The following is a 24752-nucleotide window of genomic DNA, read 5'->3' on the forward strand; positions in this document are numbered from 1 at the left end:
AAAATTGCCTTTAGTGTTGGGTGGGGTTACTGGGTTATGGGGATAGGGTGGAGGTGTTGACCTTGGGTAGGGTGCTCTTTCCAAGAGCCGGTGCAGACTCGATGGGCCGAATGGCCTCCTTCTGCACTGTAAATTCTATGAAACTTACTGCAGCTACTCGATAGAGAACTGAACCACCATTATAATATTTTCACCTAACAGCCAGCAGGATAATCAAAACGCAACAATTGGAGAATTCTGGCCGTTATCTTTTAATGGAAGCAGCAGGTGCCAGGTATTCGGTTAGAGGTAGCAGCAACGGTAAAAGCGTTCCCACCATGACAATACTCCCAGTTGCCACGAGAAAGACGCAGAGATACATCAAAATGTTTTTAATTCTTATAAAATCCTATTCACAATACAATGCACATTTAAACCGAAGAGATAAATAAAATGATACTCTTTGCACCAAAAACATTTGTTTTTAAAACCGTGACAAACTGCAAGCAGCTACTGTACATGGCAATCTTACAACCAGAAATAAGAGATACTCTCATGTAGATCAGCCTTATTTTCATGTACATGCTTTGCACCAGAGTGTGGGTGAAGATCAAAACCGCCAAGTTAAAGCAGTTTCTCCAGGTTAAACAAACCTGGTTTATTTGGAATCACTAGATTTCGGAGTGCAGCTCCTTCCTCAGGTGACTCACCTGCGCTCTGAAAGCTAGTGATTCCAAATAAACCTGCTGGACTTTAACCTGGTGTAGTCAGACTTCTTACCCTGCCCACCCCAGTCCAACGCCAGCATCTCCACATCCTAATACAACAGGAGAGGAGGGGAAGTAAACAATAATTTTTCTCCAGCAGTCACATGGAACTTAAAAGGTCAAACTAGTTCAGGTCTCAATTCCATTACTAACTCAACAATTTGCAACACACGAGCCTGCATTTAGTAGGACGATTCCCAAACCTTCCTCCACTCTGCTCCCAATTCGAGGCTTGGATCTTTCTATAACCATCCCCATATAAAAGGGGGAGGGGGTGGAGAGAGAGCTGGAACAGCTTTTAAATCTTCACATGCTTTTTAAAAACTTGCCTTTTCCGTTGGTTTTCAGTAACAGGGCAAAGGCAGCAACCATTTAAAAAAAATAAAAAATCACGAGGATTTAAAGGGGTCTCGATGTTAGCATTTAGTCAAAACTCTGCGGACGGCATTGCTCCCGCAGAGCTCACAAACCCAAATTCTCGTCTCGTGACCCCCCACTGGGAGGGGGGGGGTCTCCCCCCCCCGACTTGGGAGAAGTCGCTTAAAAAAAAAAGTAGAACCACTTGGATAAAATCTCGAGTTAAAAACTAAAACGCACTCTAGTCAGACAGGTGATGGGGTTTGTAATTGAGTAAACCCATCTCGGAGACTTCAAGAAGAATGGAAGTCAGCACAAGTGTCGCCGTGTTTCATTTAAAATACACCCTGACTGCAATTCGCGTTCATGCCGCGCACACCCTATTGTGATTACCGAGTCATGGCAGTGGTAATTATTAAAACCCTTTTTAAAAATAAAATTAGTATACACTTTAAAAACACTCAAGGAAGGCCTCTTTGTAAAATGTTCCCCATCAACACCTTGTCGTGAAGAGCATATTCAACATCCTTCTCCTCAATTTTCAGGGCTACCTGAGGAGGAAAGAGCAGGAGATTAGTTCAGCGTGCACTGGTTTTTTTTTTTAAAATCAGTCTCACCCTCCCCCCCCCGCCATTTTCAATTATTACCATCCAGTCTGGACGGAGTGTGAAATAAGGGGTTAACAGGGGCTGGTTTAGCACACTGGGCTAAATCGCTTGCTTTTAATGCAGACCAAGGCAGGACATCAGCACGGTTCAATTCCCGTACCAGCCTCCCCGAACAGGCGCCGGAATGTGGCGACTAGGGGCTTCTCACAGTAACTTCATTGAAGCCTACTCGTGACAATAAGCGATTTTCCCAAGGTACCAGACCTCAGCCAACCCAACTTGTTGGCCTGAGAAGTGTGTGGGGCACTCGTCCCAAGACATCAGGTCAGCATACATTAGCCTACAGTACAGGAGACCATTCAGCCCATCGAGTCTGTACCACCCTCTGAAAGAGAACTCTACCCGGGCCCACTTCACTGCATCATCCCTGTAACACCCCCCCCCCCCCAATGCATCGGAGAGAAAATAAGTAATTATAAAAGTTCACCCAGCCCCAAATGACTGGATTGCTCACCCTCCGAGCTAAGCTAACGCCCAGTATCAGCCAGCCGGGGCAGAGAGGAGCGTTGCTCTGCAGCAGGAGATCGCTGTTCTGTCTCAGCTCCAAGGGCCGGCTAACACAAAGCAAATTACAGGACCGGATTCACACAAAGACAGGAAACACAGACAAACCGCAGGCTCACAGGTACCTGCACTCACGCTGCAACTATAAGGCAGCCGTGCTGCAGCAGCAGTTCCAAGTGTGGCAGCAGGAACAGATGAGGCAATGGTGATGTCCGTCTCGGCACAGTATACCAGGTGCAGCATCACTGGAGAGCTTTTTCTGGGTCACGGGCAAACTGAACCACCAGCACTTCCATACCGACCAACAGTTCTATTCCCGCACCGCACGCCTAGGTTAAAACCTGCTGATATCTTACCATTGGCAGCGTCAGGGGTTGGAGCATTGCTAAAGTGGGTCTCCCATGATTTAGCAGATGGAAAGTTAAGTCTGAGCGAATTATGCTGTAGGTGCGAGTATGGGGCCCGACGGCAGAGGTGGCAACACTCATACAAATATCACTGAAGCACCTCAAAGGCATTTCACAGAAACGTTAACAAAATCTGACACCGAGTCACAAAGTGACCAAAAGCTCGGTTTTATTTTTTAAGCCTTAAAAAGGAGAGATGGGGCTAATGGAGCAAATTCCAGAACCTGGGGTTTCAGCAGCGGAGGAACTGCGCACCATTCATCACTAATTGAACACATTACAGATCAACGCTGTTTAGCATCGCCAATAAGTTCAATTCATGCCGCCCTTACCTTTGTGAGTCGAGCTTCTTTGGCTCGCTTGAGCGACACGATTCCTCTGGATTCCAGAAGGCTGCAGAGCGACAAGCATTCCGACTGATCCACCCCAGACATCTGGTGCTGTCTGCAAACTTTACTGTACGTGTCATGGAGCTGCAACACAGACACTCATAAATACCCTCCGAACAAGAGTGCTCTCACAGCAGACACCGTGCAAACCAAGTGTGCTCTCACAGCAGACACCGTGCAAACCAAGTGTGCTCTCACAGCAGACACCGTGCAAACCAAGTGTGCTCTCACAGCAGACACCGTGCAAACCAAGTGTGCTCTCACAGCAGACACCGTGCAAACCAAGTGTGCTCTCACAGCAGACACCGTGCAAACCAAGTGTGCTCTCACAACAAGACAAGGGTTTTTAAGTAAAATCCACAGTAACGTTTTAATCATGAATGGTTCAGATAGACAGCGAATACATTTTTCCCCCCCAACGACTGGAGGGTCGACAACAAGTTGGCATGGATTAATTTGGTGACTTGACGAAAGAATCAGAGACAATGGGGAAAATCTAGATTGAGAGGGAATCCGTTCAGATTCATTAGTAACAGTCAAAAGGGGAATTGGCTACGCACCTTGACACAGAATTGCAAGGAAATGGAGAAAGGGCAAGGGAGTGGGACTAACTCTTTTGAAAGAGCCGTCCTACACCTGATGGGCCGAATGGCCTCATTCCATGTTTTATTCTTCACGATGCCATGAAAAGTGATGACAAGCACCGGCCCACCGGTAACCTCCAAGTTACAAAACTGCAGCATACAGCTAAAGCACTGAGCAGTAACCGAGGGGGGGGGACAGGGCAGGACAGCATACAGCTAAAGCACCGAGCAGTAACCGAGGGGGGGAACAGGGCAGGACAGTATACAGCTAAAGCACTGAGCAGTAACCGAGAGGGGGAACAGGGCAGGACAGCATACAGCTAAAGCACCGAGCAGTAACCGAGGGGGGGAACAGGGCAGGACAGCATACAGCTAAAGCACTGAGCAGTAACCGAGGGGGGGAACAGGGCAGGACAGTATACAGCTAAAGCACTGAGCAGTAACCGAGGGGGGAAACAGGGCAGGACAGTATACAGCTAAAGCACTGAGCAGTAACCGAGGGGGGGAACAGGGCAGGACAGTATACAGCTAAAGCACTGAGCAGTAACCGAGGGGGGAACAGGGCAGGACAGCATACAGCTAAAGCACTGAGCAGTAACCGAGGGGGGAACAGGGCAGGACAGCATACAGCTAAAGCACTGAGCAGTAACCGAGGGGGGAACAGGGCAGGACAGCATACAGCTAAAGCACTGAGCAGTAACCAAGAGGGGGAACAGCGCGGGACAGTAAGTGCGATAATGACCAACTAAATATCACTTTTTACAGTCTTGGGGTGCAATGACGGTAGCGTCCCCACCTCCGCCACTAAGTCCCACTTCATGACTTGATGGCCATGGAAGGAGTGTTCAGGAAACGGCCAAAAACAGGTCGATTAGCAGTCTGTAAACCCTTCCAATACAGCTGGCAGCAGGTGGTAAGTGAGAGTTTCCTGTACAGCCGCAGAAGGCACCGGCAAACCAGTGAAGTATTTTACGGACCATTCCAATGGAAGTAAATGGCTGCTAACACCCACTTGGGGCATGAAAGAGGGCATATACAGGGGCCAGGAGAACTCTCTCTCTCTCTCTCTCTCTCTTCATCGGAATAGTGACGGGGATTTCTTCCATCCACTCGCGAGGTCTCAGTTTAACTTCCCAACCCGTCTTTCAGAGGAGAAAAAAAAAAAGTTCTATTGATCTACAAACTTGCACTGTTATTTACACGGAGGAAATTCCAGCAGACCTGGGCTCTGTTTACCTTTCCGAGTGTAAACTCCTTCATTTTCGACTGCCTGGTCAGAAGGAGCAGGGAGCAGACCAGCAGTTTCTGCTGCAGAGGAAAGCACTCATCCGACCCCGAGCTGGACTTCATCCGGTCACCATCGACTTCGGAAACGACCTGGGAAACTTGGAGCAGTCCCACCTTCTTCAGGCGTGGGGACGGAGCGGGCTTCGCGGGAGAGACTGCTTCAAAACGGAAAAATAACCCAAGTGAATGGAAGGAGCGAAACCGGGTATTCCACTTCAAACATCCGAGCAGAAAGCAATCGTTGCAATGACTAACCCTTTAAAGCATCAACAGAAAATCCATTCAAACGGGGTAGAGCCGCCGTGTTAAGCGAACCGGAAATCACTATTTCGGGGACAGTGAGAGAGACAGAGAGAGAGACAGTGAGAGAGACAGAGAGAGAGACAGAGAGAGAGACAGAGAGAGAGACAGAGAGAGAGACAGAGAGAGAGACAGAGAGAGAGACAGAGAGAGACAGAGAGACACACAGAGAGAGAGACAGAGAGAGAGACACACAGAGAGAGAGACACAGAGAGAGAGACACAGAGAGAGAGACACAGAGAGAGAGAGACACAGAGAGAGACACACAGAGAGAGAGACACAGAGAGAGAGACACAGAGAGAGACACAGAGAGAGAGACACAGAGAGAGACACACAGAGAGAGAGACACACAGAGAGAGACACACAGAGAGAGACACACAGAGAGAGAGACACACAGAGAGAGACACACAGAGAGAGACACAGAGAGAGAGACACAGAGAGAGAGACACAGAGAGAGAGACACAGAGAGAGAGAGAGACACAGAGAGAGACACACAGAGAGAGAGACACACAGAGAGAGACACAGAGAGAGACACAGAGAGAGAGACACAGAGAGAGAGACACAGAGAGAGAGACACAGAGAGAGAGACACAGAGAGAGAGACACAGAGAGAGAGACAGAGACACACAGAGAGAGAGATACAGAGAGAGAGACACAGAGAGAGAGACACAGAGAGAGAGACACAGAGAGAGAGACACAGAGAGAGAGACACAGAGAGAGAGAGAGACACAGAGAGAGACACACAGAGAGAGAGACACAGAGAGAGAGACACAGAGAGAGAGACACAGAGAGAGAGACACAGAGAGAGAGACACAGAGAGAGAGACACAGAGAGAGAGAGAGACACAGAGAGAGACACACAGAGAGAGAGACACACAGAGAGAGACAGAGAGAGAGACACAGAGAGAGAGACACAGAGAGAGAGACACACAGAGAGAGAGACACACAGAGAGAGAGACACACAGAGAGAGAGACACACAGAGAGAGAGACACACAGAGAGAGAGACACACAGAGAGAGAGACACACAGAGAGAGAGACACACAGAGAGAGAGACACACAGAGAGAGAGACACACAGAGAGAGAGACACACAGAGAGAGAGACACACAGAGAGAGAGACACACAGAGAGAGAGACACACAGAGAGAGAGACACACAGAGAGAGAGACACACAGAGAGAGAGACACACAGAGAGAGAGACACACAGAGAGAGAGACACACAGAGAGAGAGACACACAGAGAGAGAGACACACAGAGAGAGAGACACACAGAGAGAGAGACACACAGAGAGAGAGACACACAGAGAGAGAGACACACAGAGAGAGAGACACACAGAGAGAGAGACACACAGAGAGAGAGACACACAGAGAGAGAGACACACAGAGAGAGAGACACACAGAGAGAGAGACACACAGAGAGAGAGACACACAGAGAGAGAGACACACAGAGAGAGAGACACACAGAGAGAGAGACACACAGAGAGAGAGACACACAGAGAGAGAGACACACAGAGAGAGAGACACACAGAGAGAGAGACACACAGAGAGAGAGACACACAGAGAGAGAGACACACAGAGAGAGAGACACACAGAGAGAGAGACACACAGAGAGAGAGACACACAGAGAGAGAGACACACAGAGAGAGAGACACACAGAGAGAGAGACACACAGAGAGAGAGACACACAGAGAGAGAGACACACAGAGAGAGAGACACACAGAGAGAGAGACACACAGAGAGAGAGACACACAGAGAGAGAGACACACAGAGAGAGAGACACACAGAGAGAGAGACACACAGAGAGAGAGACACACAGAGAGAGAGCACACAGAGAGAGAGACACACAGAGAGAGAGACACACAGAGAGAGAGACACACAGAGAGAGAGACACACAGAGAGAGAGACACACAGAGAGAGAGACACACAGAGAGAGAGACACACAGAGAGAGAGACACACAGAGAGAGACACACAGAGAGAGACACACACAGAGAGAGACACACAGAGAGAGAGACACACAGAGAGAGAGACACACAGAGAGAGACACAGAGAGAGAGACAGAGAGAGAGAGACAGAGAGAGAGAGACACAGAGAGAGAGACACAGAGAGAGAGACACAAGAGAGAGAGACAGAGAGAGAGAGACAGGAGAGAGAGAGACAGAGAGAGAGAGAGAGACACACAGAGAGAGAGAGAGAGGAGAGAGAGAGAGAGAGAGACACACACACAGAGACATTGAGGGATCCTCCGTTCCACCAGCCGGCCAATGGGGTTTCCCATTGTGGGCACCCCCATTCCGTCGGAAAATCCTTGGGCGTGAGGGCGCTGCTGGCAAAGCGGAGAACCCTGCCCCCAAATTTTTTGGAATATTTAACAGTTGATGTAGGATCTACAGCAAGGCACGGGTAGCTCTTTTGGAGTGGAGGGCAGCACGATGGCGCAAGTGGTTAGCACAGTTGCCTCATGGCGCCAAGGCCCCAGGTTCGATCCCTGGTCACTGTCCGTGTGGAGTTTGCACATTCTCCCTGTGTCTGTATGGGTTTCACCCCCACAACCCAAACAATGTGCAGGGTAGGTGGATTGGCCACTCTAAATTGCCCCTTAATTGGAAAAAATGTATTGGATATTTTAAATTTATAATTAAAAAATAACTCTTCTGGAGTGGGCAACACCTGTACCCATAAGGCAGCCGCAAGGTTAACATCTCACCGATAATTTACCCCCAGGCCTGGAGCTATTAAATGTCAGGGGTGCACTGCAGCTCCTCCTGCCTATGGAATCACCAGAAATTCACAGGGCCGTTGATGGGAGAGTGGACATCGATCACGAGTCTGGAGCCGGGCAAATTTTCTACTCGCCAGGACAGCGGTAGAATCTTCATCTCACTTCTCCCTGGCTGCAATCGGGTAAGACCAGGGAATAGTGTTGGCACCTCCCTGCTCTGGATGGTGTCATTCCCCACAGGATAAGCCGCCAATCCTGGGAAAGGAGGGGGGTAGACTGCAAAACGGTTCCAGTTCAATGTGAGCGTCAGCCGGGGGGTAAGCGGCAAGAGTCAGCATTGCACAGAAGGCCATTTGGCCCATCGAATCCAGTGCCGAATCTCTGCCGAACAACCAACTAGTCCCGTTCTCCCACTCCATCCCAATTAAGCCACAATTAAAGGATTGCATCCCGTTCTTATCACGCTTTGGAAAGGAAACGAGGGATTTACCAAAATAGTTGCTGGAATGAGGGTTAGGCTGCAGAGGCTGGGATTGTTCCCCTTGGAGGCCAAGGGAAGTTTGGCAAAGGTGCACAAGAAATGGCAGGTTTAGATAAAGCAGACCAGGCGACCTCTAGTGGCAGCTATGAAGGAATAAGTCGCACATTTGGCGGCTCCCGCTCAGGTCGGACTTTTGGACCTTTCCCCCCGATTTTCTACCGGACTTGAACTGTAAAACCGAAGACAGAGGCAATTGTGTACTGAATTCCCACCTCGGTGCATGGAGAGAAGGATTAGGAGTGCTCGTAAAGGCAAAAACAGAAAGACAGAGAAGGCTTGGGCTGAAGCTGCAGCAGGAGACAGCATGGCGGAGGACCGGACCTCTGGCTTGTCGACCCAGCGGTCAACGGAGCAGCTGATGCAAGTTATTCAGGAAGACTTTGCTCAGCAGAAACAGGACTGCTTGGATCCGATGAGTCGATTGAGCGGCTGGAGCTTAGATTGGACACCCAGGATCGGGCAATCCAGAAGGTGGAGAAGGCACTGGCTGAGCAGGAGGATCACACAACTGCGGTGGAGTTGGGGGTGGGGATGCTGAGAGACCAGCAGAAGAAGCTCCTGGAGAAAGTGGAGGACCTAGAGAATAGGTCCCAGTGGCAGAACTTGAGAGTCGTTGGGCTCCCGGTGGGGTCCGAAGGAGCAGAGGCTGGGCCATACATAGTGGCCATGTTTGAGAAGCTGCTGGGGGAGGGGACATTCTCCCGGCCCTTGGGAGGTAGACAGGGCCCACAGAGCACCCGCGAGGAAGCCGCGAGCGGGAGACCCCCCCCCCCCCCCCCCCGAGGGCAATGGTGACGAGATTCCACAGGTACTTCGATATGGAGCACATTCTACAGTTGGCCAATCAGACACGGAGCGGTAAGTGGGACAGTAGTATCCTGCGGGTCTACCAAGACCCGAGTGTGGAGGTGGCCAGGAGAAGAGCAGGCTTCAACCAGATTAGGTTGATCCTTTTGAAGAAAAAGGTGAAGTTCGGACTGTTGTATCCGGCCCGTTTCTGGGTCATGTACGAGGAACAACACTTTTATCTCGAGTTGCCTGACAACGCGCTGGACTTCGTGAAAAGGAAAGAACTGGTGGTGGACCGAGAACTTTTCTGCAACATTCATGTTTTTTTTCTTCTTTTTGTTTCTTTGTTCTTTTTTTTTATAAAGTTTCTCGTTTTGTGGAAGCTGTTTGTAATGCCTTCAGTATTGATTTGGGAACAATGGCAGAGCTGAGTGAGTTAAGGATTTCATTTGCACTGTTGGGGGATGGAGGTGTGTTTGTTTAGATTTTGTTGTTTGTCTGTCGGCAATTGTGTGGGGATTGTTTGATGTTGGAGTATGTTTGTACGGAAGGGGGGGCAGGGATGGGGGCCACCAAGCTAGCTGGGCGGACTAGCTCATGGAAGTGCAGTGGTGGAGGAGAGGGGGTGGCATATGTTCGGTTTATCAAAGGTGTTGGGTTACAGTGTTTTGTGCTGGGGGGCGGGGGCTAACTGTTCTGCTGACGAGGGAGGGACTTGGGCCAAGGGACAGAGAGGAGGTTGGGGACGGACCGGTGGAGCATGGGCTGGAGGCGGGCCCAAAAAAGGGGATGGCTGATCGGCGAGAGGGGGGGGGTGGTTCAATGAGCCCCCCAACTAGGCTGATCACTTGGAATGTTCGAGGGTTAAATGGGTCGGTCAAGAGGGCACGTGTGTTCGTGCATCTTAGGGGACTGAAGGCGGGCGTGGTAATGTTGCAGGAGACGCACCTCAGAGTAACTGACTAGATTAGATTGAGGAAAGGCTGGGTCAGTCAGGTCTTTCACTCGGCACTAGACTCAAAGACTAGAGGGGTCGTGATCCTGATCAATAAGCGGGTGGTGTTTGAGGCGGGTAGAATAGTCTCGGATGTGGGAGGTCAGTACATTATGGTCAGTGGGAAATTGGAGGGGGTGCAGGTGGTATTAGTAAATGTGTATGCGCCAAATTGGGATGATGTGGAGTTTATAAAGAGGATGCTGGGGATGATACCGGACCTGGACTCGCACAGGTTGGTCATGGGAGGGGACTTCAACACAGTTATTGACCCTGGCTTGGACCGGTCAAGCTCACAAACAGGCAGGGTGCCAGCAATGGCTAAGGAACTAAAAGGGTTCATGGAGCAGATGAGGGGGCGGGGGGTGGATCCATTGAGATTTGGGCAGCCGAGGGTGAAGGAGTTCTCCTTCTACTCACACGTGCATGACGTGTACTCCCGGATCCATTTCTTTATTCGGAGCAGGGCTTTACTGACGGGGGTGGTCGACACGGGGTACTCGCCGATCACAATCTCAGATCATGCTCCGCACTGTTGACCTGCAGGTTAGTAAAGACAGTAACCAGTGCCTGCAATGGAGGTTAGATGTGGGACTTTTGGCTGACGAAGGGGTGTGCGAGCGGCTGAGGAAATGTATTCAGAATTACCTGCAGGTCAACGACATGGGGGAAATTTCAGCAGCGATGGTCTGGGAAGCACTGAAAGCGGCGGTTAGAGGGGAGCTGATCTCAATACAGGCCCATAGGGAGAAAGTGGACAGGGCAGAGACGGACCGACTGGTAAAGGAGATACTACAGATCGACAGGAGGTATGCGGAGACCCCAGAGGCAGGGCTTTTAAGGGAAAGGCGGAGGCTACAGGCGGAGTCTGGCTTATTAACCACAGGGAGGGCGGTGGAGCAGCTGAGAAAGGCGAGGGGGATGATCTATGAGCATGGAGAGAAGGTCAACAGAATGCTTGCACAGCAGCTTAGAAAGAGGGAGGCAGCCAGGGAGATAGGGAAAGTAAATGACGGAGATGGGAACCTGGCTGGAGATTCAGCAGGGGTGAATAAGGCGTTTAGGGATTTCTACAGTAGGCTGTACAGGTCGGAGCCCCCTACGGGGCCGGAGGGGATGAGGCACTTCTTGAAGGGGCTGAATTTCCCAAAGATGGACGGGGAGCTGGTAGAAGGACTGGGGGCCCCGATCGGGTTGGATCTAGTGGAGGGTCTGAAGGCCATGCAGGCGGGTAAAGCCCCGGGACCAGACGGATAACCAGTGGAGTTTTATAAAACGTTCTCTGGGATATTGGGGCCGGTATTGATGAGGAATGTTCAATGAGGCAAGGGAAAGATGGGGTGCTGCCCCTGACGATGTCACAGGCCACGATTTCGCTGATGCTGAAGCTGGACAAGAACCCGGAGCTGTGTGGGTCCTACAGGCCGATATCCCTGTTGAATGAGGACGCCAAACTGCTGGCCAAAAGTTTGTCCTCCAGGATTGAGGATTGTGATCCGGATGTTATTGGGGAGGACCAGATGGGGTTTGTTAAAGGTAAGCAGTTGGTGGCTAATGTAAGATGATTAAAAAATGTATGGTGTTTGACAGAAGTAGTAATGGCAACAGGAGGAAGAAAAACATTTTTATACATCGACTGGTAGGATGTGGAACCCGGGACGGCACGGTGGCGCAGTGGTTAACACTGCTGCCTCACGGTGCTGAGGATCGCAGAGAGCTGCCACAGAAATGACAGGCCGAAAGGCCTCATTGCTCAGTGTGATCATTCAGCAATTACATTTCCAAGTTTGCCAGCTTTATCTTCTTGAAAGTGACAATAGTTCTCAGACAACTGACTGAAACGTTCTACCCCTTAGAACTTACATTCCAACACTGGCTCTGCTGTAGTTTGGTTCCGAACGTTTGACTCTACAATCTCCACAGCACGCCTGTAAATATGATCAATAGAATTAATTAATATCATTAGCAACCGGTGAACCTTTCATTTCAAAGAAAAAAGTGCATTTATAAAATCCCAAACAAATTCAAACGTCTGAAGGCCAATTTACTTTTCGTAAAACTGCACGCCAGTTATTCACAAGATATTAAGGTGCACAAGGCATACCAAAACACATTCCGTCCTGTATCGCTGTCTCCACTTACTTTTGTACTGTGTGAAACATATATATGATAGTGAAGGCCCTCCTCAACCACTTTCCCAACTGTGCCGTGAAAAAATATTCAAAATTCATGTAATTTCTAAAAAACTAAATTGAGTATCCAATAATTTTTTTTTCCAATTAAGGGGCAATTTAGCGTGGCCAATCCAACTATATCTGTTGGGGTGTGGGGGCGAAACCCACAGACATGGGGAGACAGTGACCCGGGGCCAGGATCGAAACCGGGTCCTCAGTGCCCTGAGGCAGCAGTGCTAACCACTGTGCCACCTGCAAAATTCACATAATTAAACTAAAACTAACCTTGGTCTTCAGCTCAGTGGTTGGCATCTTTTTTTTTATACATTTAGATTATCCAATTATTTTTCCAATGAAGGGGGCAATTTAGCGTGGCCAATCCACCTACTCTGCACACTTTTAGGTTGTGGGGGCGAAACCCACGCAGACACGGGGAGAATGTGCAAACTCCACACGGACAGTGACCAAGAGCCGGGATCGAACCTGGGACCTCAGCGCCGTGAGGCAGCTGTGCTAACCACTAGGCCACCGTGCTGCCCCAGTGGTTGGCATCTACACGACCCAACGAACCTTGGGCCGGCTGTGAAAGAGCCACGCAGGCGTGGTTTTGATTTTTTAATGTTGGTCAGGCCCATGTGCTTGACCAAAGGGACAAAGATCCCATACGCCTGCACAAAAAGTGAAAACGCAAAAAAAAAAAGGGGGAACATAACCCTGGGAGAGGTTTAAACAAAAAACAGGAGGGGACAAGGAGAAGTTAAAAACGAAGTTCCTAATGAGGGAAGTGTTGGAACCAACAATTCTACGGACACGTGCTTGTAGGATTAGAATAGCAGTTTTAACATACTCACAACAGAGCCAGCCAGTTAGCCATTGAATTTTTGGTGAACTGGCCGGCTGACCATGTGGCACTGATCTTTATACAGCAGCTCCAGGGGGAGGAGTCCTGGGCGGAACCAAGCGAGAAGCCCAGTACAATTCTCGAGCATTCCTAGAGCTACTCCGCCTGGTGGTCTGGTAGTGCAACTGCACTTACAATACAGGCACATGTATATACACATTATAATCCGGTGTGAATCACATTCACCACAGGAAGGAGACAGAGAAAATAGGGTGTGTGCCTGAAACTTCTTTATTGTATATAGAGGTGTGTCATGACATAGGACAGCACGGTAGCATTGTGGATAGCACAATTGCTTCACAGCTCCAGGGTCCCAGGTTCGATTCACGGCTTGGTTCACTGTCTGTCCTGAGTCTGCACGTTCTCCCCGTGTGTGCGTGGGTTTCCTCCGGGTGCTCCGGTTTCCTCCCACAGTCCAAAGATGTGCAGGTTAGGTGGATTGGCCATGGTAAATTGCCCTTAGTGTCCAAAATTGTCCTTAGTGTTGGGTCAGGTTACTGGGTAATGGGGATAGGGTGGAGGTGTGGGCTTGGGTAGGGTGCTCTTTCAAAGAGCCATTGCAGACTCGATGGACCGAATGGCCTTCTTCTGCACTGTAAATTCTATGAAAAAGGTTGGGAATCGCTGGGATACAGAGGTTGCTGCCCCTGGTTGGAAATCCTAAAGTAGCAAAGTCTGCATCAGCTTCAAAAGGTCCATCTGACAACAGGAGCCCTTTTTGGCTAATTGTGACGCTTGGTTTTCAGATTGATTTGGGAACCGTTCCACCCTCTTTGCATTTAGAACACAGCCTCAAGCTTGTCAAGACAATTAAACTGATCTCCATTTCCTACCTGCACATGTCCAAGGCTTTGCGAGCATCTCCAGACACAGATGAAACCTTGCGAGCACAGAACTGGACGGCAACGGAGTCAAAGACATTCTCCCCAGAAACCTATTTTTAAAAATAAAAAGTGTCAGGAGTGAACCTCGGATGCCGCCCTCGCACTGACATTGTGGACTGGAGCACACAAACAGAACCGTGAAGTGTGACGTCTCAAAAGATCTGTGCCCACATTGTCACAACCGTGTGCTCGTGCGTACTCCAATATTTTAAAGTTATCAGACGAATTAGCACTGGGAAGCAACCCAATAACAGGCACAGGCTCGTATTAATACCTGATTCAGTCTGTCCTGTACAATGGCCACAATTTGCTCCCTGGAGTATGGAGCAAAATTCAGGAGCTCGGGTTTACACTTGGGCCGGGCTTGAAGCCGGGGGAGGATGCGGTCGGTCAGGTCCAGGGCGTTCGCAATGCCTGAGGAGAGAAATCGTAATTCAGCTCAAACCGAGTTTGGTCACTAGCCCTTTCCGCTCCGATTACTGCAGCTGAAGACATCCCTGTTTCTAGTCAAATCAAAATTCTGTAACTACATTGATACGTCAGAATCGGTTTTCAATACTAAACCTTTTCCAAATAGACCAAATTCTGATGATGGGGTCATCAAACTGAGACGGCGACTCCGTTTCTCTCCATCCAGATGCTGTCAGAGATGCTGATTATTTGCAAGATTTGTTTAAATTCCAGATTTCTAGCATTCGGAGTGCTGCATCAGTGTAGTGAACACTCGAGACTAATGCACCAACATTTACACGGTCAGGCAATGGTCCACTGCCACTCAGCAGTGCGAACCACTTGACAATTTTTGGAACTTCAATCTAATTTTGTCCAGGTGAATTACTGGGAACACACACCTTCCCCGTCCTAACAATCAGTGGTTATCGACAGATTTACAGCAAGTCATTCAGCCATGGTGACGGAAGGTGCAGACAGATCAAGCACACAAGGTAGCCCCCAGAGAAGCTTAACCTTCCACCCAATAGGCCACAGGTCAAAACAGGTGAGCTGTAAAGCAACTTTAAAAACACACAAACGTATCATTCTGGCACAGGTTCCGACTCATCAGAGAGAGCACTGTAGGATGCAGGTTCGTACCTGTAGCCGGCTACAGATTGAAGGAGGCCCACAGTTCTGGGCGGCCCTTGGAACATTTGCTGTTCCCATGCGCATCTGTCTGGCGAGTTACTAACTGAGGATGGACGGATCGCTGCCGCCTCACTCCCCAAACTTCAGCAAAATACAGGCAAGAGAATGAGGGTGGGAAACAGGGTGTTCTTCCCTGCCTTGTAAGCTATACTAAAAAAAGTTATTTAAGAATGGATTAGTTCCCGCCTCACCGTCTCGATGAACGGGTGGCCCTGCCTCCACTTGGCAATGATGCACAGCGTGGGGGCTCTGAGCAGCCCATTGCAACTTTCCCGTGCATTATCCAGGAGCAAGAAACTGGTACGGCTTTGTGAGGCCACCGATAAACGAGCTGGCCACCTCCCAAAAAGAGGTGGAAAACCAACGATGCCCCCACACCAAGTTTCCACCTGCCCCCTTTCCCCACCACTGACAGCCCTGCGTTCACATGCCGAGGCCCCAACGCTCTCGGAACTTGTTCCCGCTGCCCCTTTCCTCCTCCGAGATGCTAAAAACTCTTTTGACAAAAGGTGTCGCCCACCCTGTCCTAATATCACGTATGCGGCTCAGCGTCATGTTTGATGATCGGTGGCAAAAGATCTCCAGCGGATTCTGCCAGCCTAGAATAGCACTTTGGAGAAAACATTAAAACCAGGTGCAAAACAAGCAGATAAATATTGCTGCTCGGACACTTAGCAGCCTATCACTTTGGGACTAAAAGGTTACACGTGAATATGAATGAAAGTCACGCCAAAGTCAATGAATAGCTGGCTGCATTTTTCGTCCCATCACCACTGCAGAGCTGGAAAATCCCACCCAGTGTCTTTGTCCACTATTTTGGTTTATTTATTAAAAATGGCTCAACCAGGTATACTCAAAAGACTAACTGCCTTGCCCGCTTGTTAACAGCAGCAGCAGTAATTTCTACTCTTTGATCCACAAGTCAGGGATCAGTGCGATACTTTGACAGATCTTACCGATCAGCACGAGCCTAGAGTTGGTCAGCCACGGCCACTCAAACAGCCGGTAGAGGATATCCTGCGCCTTGCTGTCCAGCTGATCCATCTCATCCAGAATCAAGAGACTGTGAATAAACGACAGCTTTCTCAGAATCAAAAGCAACTGTTTAAAGTTTCAATCAGCCCATGAGGTGCCACACACGCCTTACAGAGACCCAACTCTCATGAGGACCTTATCCCACTCTACAGCATGCTTCCTTCTCTTCCTTTCTCCCTCATATACATCGCTAACTTTCCCATAAATATATCCGTGCTATTGGTTTCACCTATTCCATGCGGTAGCAAATTTCATATTCAAATCATTCTTTGGAAAAAGATGTTTTTCCCGAATTCCCTATTGGGTTTATAGGAGACTATTTACAGTGTGCATATTTCATAGCCTTGTTTTTTCCAACCCCTCCACCATCAAAAGTGTGCATACTTTGTTTGCCCCTTTACAGTAAATGTTATGAATCGATTAGCCCCGATGTATATTTTAACGACAGACAAGTGACTTCGAACATAGAACAGTACAGCACAGAACAGGCCCTTCGGCCCTCAATGTTGTGCCGAGCCATGCTCACCCTACTCAAACCCACGTATCCACCCTATACCCGTAAACCAACAACCCCCCCCTTAACCTTACTTTTTATTAGGACACTACGGGCAATTTAGCATGGCCAATCCACCTAACCTACTGTTGCCCCTCGATTGAGCTTCAACAATGCCATATAAAAATCATACAGTACATAGAACGTACAGAGCAGGAGGCCATTCGGCCCATCGAGTCTGCACCAACCCACTTAAGCCCTTACTTCCACCCTATTCCCGTAACCCATCCTAACCGTTTTGGTCACGAAGGGCAATTTATCATGGCTAATCCACCTAACATCGTCAGAGCCCATTTTGCTGATGCTATCGCTCTTGAGCGTGGTACTGATTAATCTTGTACTCCCACTCACATCCAGCTCCCTTTTGAAAGTTACTATCGAATCTGCTTCCACCACCTTTTCAAGCAGTGGATTCCGCATTGCAATTTGCTGAATATATTAAAATATATATAATTTTCTTCCCTGATCTTAAATTCATCTCCCTGGTTAACACCCTTGCAGCTCGTGGGTACGACCTACCCAATTATCTTTTTCCAATTAAGGGGCAATTTAGTGTGGCCAATCCACCTACCCTGCACATCTTTGGGTTGTGGGGGTGAAACCCACGCAGACACAGGGAAAATGTGAAAACTCCACACGGACAGTGACCCGGGGCCGGGATCGAACCCCAATCCACAGCGCCGTAGACAGCAGTGTTAACCACTGCGCCGCCCAAAACCCCTCAATTAAAAATTCTTCCAGAACCTTCTTCACACAGAAACATGCAGGTCGCTGTTCCCCCACCAAAACAGATGATTTCCAGGAGACACTTACACCATTGGACCCGGGCTGGTGAGTTTATTTTCCAGTTTCCTGGGAAAATCTTTTCCTGCACAACGAAGCTTGCTCTTTCCATACAGTTTGTCTACGATGGAACGGAAAATGGTCTGCGAGCTCCTCAGCGACATACAGTTAATGGAAATGACGATGGTGTCCCCAAGTGTGCCCTGTAATACAAAAGGAGTGTTGACAATTGAACAAAAATCCTTTCCCTCCCCCTTGCCATTATCTCCCTTTGTGAAAAGACTGGCTTCTAGTGGAGGGAGTACCATTAATCAGCAAATTATCTAATCAAGGAGAGGGGGTGGGGGCACGGCTTAGGCAACGAAAATTGGAGGTCATAAATATATATAGGATAGACAGTCGTAATCCCATTGGGGAATGGAAGAAAAACTTTCTGCACTCAGTAGAATTTGCTACAACTGGGAGTAGCAAACAGCCTAAGTGCATTTAATGGGGCGCTAGTTAAATGAGGGTAAAACTACTAGAAGGACATGCTAGTGGGGGGTAGATGGAGATGGGCAACTGTTGTTTGGAATACCCGGCTGCTGCGTTGTAAATATGGCATTCTCGGGGGGCAGGTTACTAGTCACAGCTCACAACACAGAAGACACACAACTGTATCAACCCCATTGAAGTTTTTTTAAAACATTTAAAGTGTCAAATTATTTTTTTCCAATTAAGGGGCAATTTAGTGTGGTCAATCCACCTAATCTGCACATCTTTGGGTTCTAGGGGTGAGACCTGCACACACACACACGGGGAGAAGATGCAAAACTCCACACAGTGATCCAGTGCCAAGATCGAACCCTGTGAAGTGCAAACTCCACAGTCACCCAAGGCCTGAATTGAACCCAGGCCACGGGGTAGCAATACCAGCCAATACTCGGCGTGGGTCAACTGATCATCCATACTCAACAAACTTGCTCCAAACACAAATGCAAATATTTTACTTTTCCATCATCTCCCCCTCCAAAGACACTGTCTTCTTCCCAGCATACAGTTCTAGAGGTCAGACACTCTCCAGGGTTCCACTCACATTCTTCAGCAAACGTGGGACATTCCACCGGAGACCAGTTCTTCTGGATGATGTGTTAACTCCTCATTTCAATTTTGTGGATCACATGCCATTGATTTCCATCCGTGTAGCTTTTTTGTTACCAGTATGACTGAAGGGATATGCAGGCAAGGCAAGGGCAAGTGAGGTGTGCGCTGATTGCTCACATTTAGACTGCGAGGGCGGCACGCAGCTGCAGGGACCCGGGTTCAATTTCGGCCTTGGTGACTGTCTATGTGGAGTTTGCACGTTCTCCCCGTGTCTGCGTGGGTTTCCTCTGCTTTCTTCCCACAGTCCAAAGATGTGCAGGTTAGGGGAATTGGCCGCGCTAAATTTCCCCCGACTGTCCAGAGATGTGTAGGTTGGATGAAGGTGTTATTGGGGTAGGGCAGGGAAGTGAGCTTGGGTGGGGTGCTCCTTCAGAGGGTCAGTACAGACTCGATGGGCCACATGGCCTCCTTCTGCACTGTAGGGACGCTGTGACTCCGCAGTGCGCTCCCTCTGCATCCATAGTGTAAATATTTAGTTTGTTTTTACCATTTGATGTGGAAGACAGTGCAATTAATAATAAAGTTGCCTGGGGTGGCATGTAGACACAGTGGTTAGCACTGCTGCCTCACAGTGCTGAGGGTCTGGAGTTCAATCCCTGGAGTTTCCACACTCTCCCAGTGTCTGGCATGGGTCTCACTTCCACAACCCAAAGATGTGCGGGGTAGGTGAATTGGCTGCGCTAAATTGCCCCTTAATTAGAGAAAAAAAAGTCACCCTTGCCCCAGATAACCATAGGCTGCTTTCCCCTTTGAGGGGGAGAGCTGACTGGTGGTGGCTTAACCTGAGGATCACACCTCAGGCAAAAGGAGAGGTTGAGAAGGCGGGGCCTTCATGAATAACCTCATCCGGCATGGGGATTGAGCCCACGCGGTTGGCCTCGCTCTGCATCACAACACAGCAGTGCAGCCAACTCAGCTAAACCGATTGTGCAAGCCCGTTTAAGCCGGGGATCTGAGACTATCTGGTCCTTTTGGCTCAGAAAGACTTTCCGATGACCAGCTGAGGCAGAAAAAGGAGACGACAAAACACGCAACGTTCGCTTGTTTATGAAGAAGTCTCATTCGACTCAAAACATCAACTCTCGCCGCAAATCGACGCGAGTACTTGCGGCAGTTTTATTTCAGATTCCCAGCATCTGCAATGTTTTGCTTTACTTCAGACTGCAATACCTTTCCATCTTCTATTATTCGCTCCACACACGCCGTCTTTCCTGTGCCAGGAGCTCCCGAGATGTACAGACTCCCTGGCTTTTGGTCACAGACGTGGCCCACGATAAACCGAGAGATGGCTTCAGTCTCATCCTCACGTGCTAGAAGGCGCTCTGGGATAGCTGTGTTCAGTACCTGTTTGGTCTGTTGATACAATGTACCTGAAACAGTAACCAAAAAAGTCATTAATCGCTGGAATTCAATGGCTCTGCACAGAATCTTGTACTACATTCACTGTACAAGAGAAAGGCAGGTAAAGTGACCAAAAGGGTTTGGCATTGTTCAGCGCTCAAGGACAAACGCGATTTATTTCAATGACCATTTAGAGCAGCCAAATTTGCCGTGTGCGGCTCTCTCTGGAACCCATTTGAAAACTTGTTCAAATTTACGAAGTTTAGCAAAGTCAGAACAGAAATTCATATGCAGACGTCACTAAATTAGCGGGCTATAGTTTGGATTTCAAGTGCAGGATTAATAATGCAGAACGCAAGGGATCGAAAAAGGAAAACAATGGGGGGGAAATTATAATTGCCTCCTTCAATCATTCCACACTCCACATAAATATGCAGTAACCCCAGATAGCCACACTGCTCTGAAAACTACCAATCTCCGTGTCAAACAGAGAGTCAAACCTGGTTAATTCTTTGAAAAGGGAGCCCGAGAATACAACTATCGGACATATTTGCTCTCCTGCCTGGAAAGAAACCAGAGAACTGTGGGTTCAGGCCCCATTCCAGACACTTGCAAACAAAGCCAGGCTGAGACTCCAGCGGAGTACTGAGGGAGCACTGCACTATTGGAGGTGCTGTCTTAACAGCTTGGCGATTCGGCAGGGAATAGGGAAGGCAAATGGAATGTTGGCCTTTTTTTTTCCATAGGGAATAGAGTATAAAAATAGGGAAGTCTTGCTAAAAATATACAAGGCAAAACGTTTGATATGGAGGGATTTTCTTATGAGAAGAGGTTGAGTAGGTTTGGCCTGTACTTATTGGGAGATTGGAAGAAGGAAGCCATAATCTTGAGACATATTGGATTCTCAGGGGGCTTGACAGGGTAGATGCTGAGAGGTTGCTTCCCCTTGTGGGAGAATCGAGGAGGAGAGGGCATAATCTCAGAGCAAGGGGTCGCAGAGACGCTGAGGAGGCTGAGTCGTTCAATATACTCAAGGTGGAGATAAGACAGATTTTTAATCAGTAAGGGAATCGAGGGTTACGGGGCTAAGTTGAGAAAGTGGAGTTGAGGATTATCACATCAGATCAGTCATGATCTCATTGAAAGGCGGAGCAGACTCGATGGGCCGAATGGCCAACTGCTGCTCCAGTGTCTTATGGTGATCAGCCCGCAGCACTGAACCAAACAAACCAGAAAATCATACATCACATGCAGTCAAAGAATCCAGATCAATTTTACACCAAATGTTGATCATACCTTGCTGCGTTGCATTCCTCGCAAGAGATTTCCGTCCTTGGAAGGAGTTTTTTGAACATGGCGTCTCGCACCCCTTGCTGAGAGGGTTTGCTGTTCGTCCCGGTGATTTACTGGTAACAAATGGATCAGCAAGTGGCTCGTGCTTTTCTGGAGAACATGCTGCCTGTTTAACCAGACTCTCATCAAATTCTAATTTCCGGCCTCTGGGAGTTAATGGAGCGAAAGGCTGGTTTTCCTTCTTCCGCTTGGTTGGCGAGCACTGCAGAGGCTTGGGTACGTTACACAGGTTCTCAGTGTCTAGAAAGGTTAAAGGCGCAATCAATACAAAGGAACATTTCAATAAAGTACACAGAACCTCCACTGTCTCCCCAGCCAGGACTCCAACCTGGACTGCCACATGAATGTCTTGGGTTTGATGGAAATCCTGTCCCGACTATCAGCAGGTCCATCTCCTTCATGGAGGCAGGCTCCACCCAGATACATGGTCTGCAACATTTCTCCCTAGATTTCCCACCAAACCCCAACTTCATCCACTCCCCATATCTGAGCGATTCAACGTTTAACATTTTTTTTTTAAATCCTCATTGTTTGATACCCACTGAAGCTGAAATAACTAATTTCTCTTCATCCTTCTACATTGCACAATGCTTTTCCGATTTCAATATCCACTTAGACACCCAATTTTTCTACCCTGCACATTGAACAGGCTGGGCCTGGTCTCCTTACCCAAGGAGATAGCAGTATTATGGCAACATTAACTAAATCAATAAGCCGGAGACCTTGTCTAGCTCCACAGACAGGAATTGAAATCCCATCACAGCATCTAGGGTTATTTCAATTCATTGAATTAATAATTCTACAGTAAAATGGGGCTGGTTTAGCTCACCAGGCTAAATCGCTGGCTTTTAAAGCAAACCAAGCAGGCCAGCAGCACGGTTCGATTCCCGTACCAGCCTCCCCGGACAGGCGCCGGAATGTGGCGACTAGGGGGCTTTTCACAGTAACTTCATTGAAGCCTACTCGTGACAATAAGCGATTTTCATTTTCAAATGCTAGTCTAATTAACCATGACAATGAAACTAACGGATCGCCACAAAAACCAACCCACCCATCCTCACGGTGCCAAGGATCCAGGTTTGAAGCCGGCCCCAGATCATAATCATGGAGTTTGCTCATTCTCCCCGTGTCTGCGTGGGTCTCACTCCCCACAACCCAAAGATGTGCAGGGTAGATGGACTGACCACTCTTTTGAGGTGAACCAAATATAAGAAAGGAAACAAACTTAGGGATAAAGCAAAAAAGGGCCACTCCTGATAGGGGCACTGCTCATACGTAACAAAGATCAATGGAAACTTAAAACATCAAATGAGAGTGCAATTAAAGGGGTCAATAAAGCACCCCAATCTATGCGGTGCCCACCGGGTATCGAAAGCCTGGAATGTGCCTGTGGATACGTGCTGCCTTTCTAGGAACACCCGGCCACAAACATAGTGGGGCAGACAGTCTGTTTGCTGAATTGCCCCTTAATTGGAAACGGTTGCAAAAAAGCCAACCCTAATGCCCTTTAATGGAGGAAATCGGCCACCCCCACCCAGTCTGGCCTATATGTGACTATAGTTCCACAGCCAAGTGATTGATTCTTAACTGCCTCTCTGAAATGGCCGAGTAAGTCATTAAGTTGTATCAAACAGTTAAAGTAAACGGGTGGATGATGGCATAACGGTAATGTCACTGGTCTAGTAATCCCGAGACCCAGGCCAATGCTCTGGGAATGTGGGTTCAAATCTCACCTTGGCAATAAAAAAAATTGGGAATTGGAAACTAGTCTCAGTAACGGTGCCCTTGAAGCGCTCATCAATTGTTGTGGTTCACATATGCCCCCCCCTCACAGAAGGAAATCTGCTGACTTCATCTGGCCCGGCCTACATGTAACTCCAGATCCACAGCCATCTGGTTAACTTTTAAATTAGTAAACTTGTTACGGTCAACTTTTAAAAATACACATTTTCTAACGGCTCCATGGTATCTGGCAGGAGTGTCTTTGCCATTATCAAGGGGGGACCCCTGGAGGCAAATTCCCAGCGTTTGGATGGAGCAAGTTTTAGGCCCATGTTCATGTTGGCAGAAAGCAAAAAGCCAAGAGCAATTAATCCCATCGGGAAGTCAGATTTTCGGGGATAAAATAACCATATCTCACTCTGCAGTTATTAGTATTAAAAGAAAATAAAGTGTCGGAGCTGCAGATTAAGACAAGGAAGGGCTCAGAGCTGCCAAGATGCAAACAGTCCAAGTTGCCGTCAGCGGTCTTTTTGTAGGTTAAAGAGAACAGAAAAAAACATAAAGCAAACCAAAAATCAACATTACCGAGACGCTTCCGGGGGCTGAGGGGCAGCGACTCTTGCCTCGTTCCTTTACTGGCTGGGCAGGAGCGCTGGAACTTCTTCTTGGGAAAGTCGATGGTGGTTTGGGAGCGGCTTTTCCACATGGAAGGCATGGTGTCCGAACTGGGAGAGCAAACAGAGGGGAAGGGACATGTTAAAATACAACGGAACTGGGCCAGAGAGTGAAGCTGAGAGACACACAGAGAGGGAAAATTAAACCCAGAACTGGGCAAAAGGAGAGATGGAAAAAGAATAAATCCAACAAATAGTGACGAGAGAAAATTTAACCCAAAATTAAGTTAAATCGGAGAGAGAAGTAAACGCAGTAAGTTTCCATTTAACGGAAAGACAAGTGAAGTGAACCCAGAGCTGGGTTAAGGAGGATGAAAGTTCACACTGAAATAAATTATTGCAATTTCAAGGCCCCAGCCTGAGGAATTCAGCCCAATCTGGGGCTCGGATTGCTGATCAGCAGCAGCTTTCATTCCAACCTGAAGCCCAGCTCAGCGCCAGGAGCCCCTCACCGGTTAATGCGGGCGGTGTTGTCTCTCCCCCGGTGCCTGCGTTGTCTCTCGGTCTCTCTCCCGGTGTGTCTGTCTGTCTCTCTTTCTTTCTTTCTTTCTTTCTTTCTCTTTCTCTTTCTCTTTCTCTCTCTCTCTCTCTCTCTCCCGGTTCCTGTGTCTCTCTCTATCCGTCTCTCCCGGTGCCGGTATATCTCTCCGTGTGTGTCTCTCTGACCGCAACTCCCGCCAAATGCACACTTCAGGTTTTGGCGCCAGCGCCGGGCCGGCCGATCTGATTGGCTCCGGCTTCACCCTCATGTAGCATTTCGCCGCC

The 24752-nt window shown here is 48.6% G+C and overlaps 1 protein-coding gene across 3 annotated transcripts in view; it reads right to left on the reverse strand.

Annotated features, from left to right (window-relative positions):
* Positions 1–235: 235 nt before the first annotated feature.
* Positions 236–24752, reverse strand: part of cdc6 (cell division cycle 6 homolog (S. cerevisiae)) — a 31311-nt gene continuing 6794 nt past the window's right edge. The window contains exons 1-12 of one of the 3 annotated variants that reach the window (XM_038778939.1): positions 24440–24509; positions 23899–24038; positions 21535–21831; positions 20068–20267; positions 17785–17957; positions 16340–16446; positions 14515–14654; positions 14190–14290; positions 12145–12209; positions 4892–5097; positions 3015–3155; positions 236–1654 (exon numbers count right to left, since the gene is read on the reverse strand). In XM_038778939.1, coding sequence (XP_038634867.1) covers positions 1565–1654; positions 3015–3155; positions 4892–5097; positions 12145–12209; positions 14190–14290; positions 14515–14654; positions 16340–16446; positions 17785–17957; positions 20068–20267; positions 21535–21831; positions 23899–24028 — 1650 coding nt within the window. In that variant the 5' untranslated portion in view covers positions 24029–24038; positions 24440–24509 and the 3' untranslated portion in view covers positions 236–1564. Of the gene's footprint in view, positions 1655–3014; positions 3156–4891; positions 5101–12144; positions 12210–14189; positions 14291–14514; positions 14655–16339; positions 16447–17784; positions 17958–20067; positions 20268–21534; positions 21832–23898; positions 24039–24439; positions 24510–24752 lie in introns of those variants that run through there. The other 2 variants (XM_038778937.1, XM_038778938.1) reach the window with 2 other exon arrangements.

Source organism: Scyliorhinus canicula, chromosome 19, assembly GCF_902713615.1.
Source record: "Scyliorhinus canicula chromosome 19, sScyCan1.1, whole genome shotgun sequence".
In the NCBI taxonomy this organism is placed as follows: Eukaryota; Metazoa; Chordata; class Chondrichthyes; order Carcharhiniformes; family Scyliorhinidae; genus Scyliorhinus; species Scyliorhinus canicula.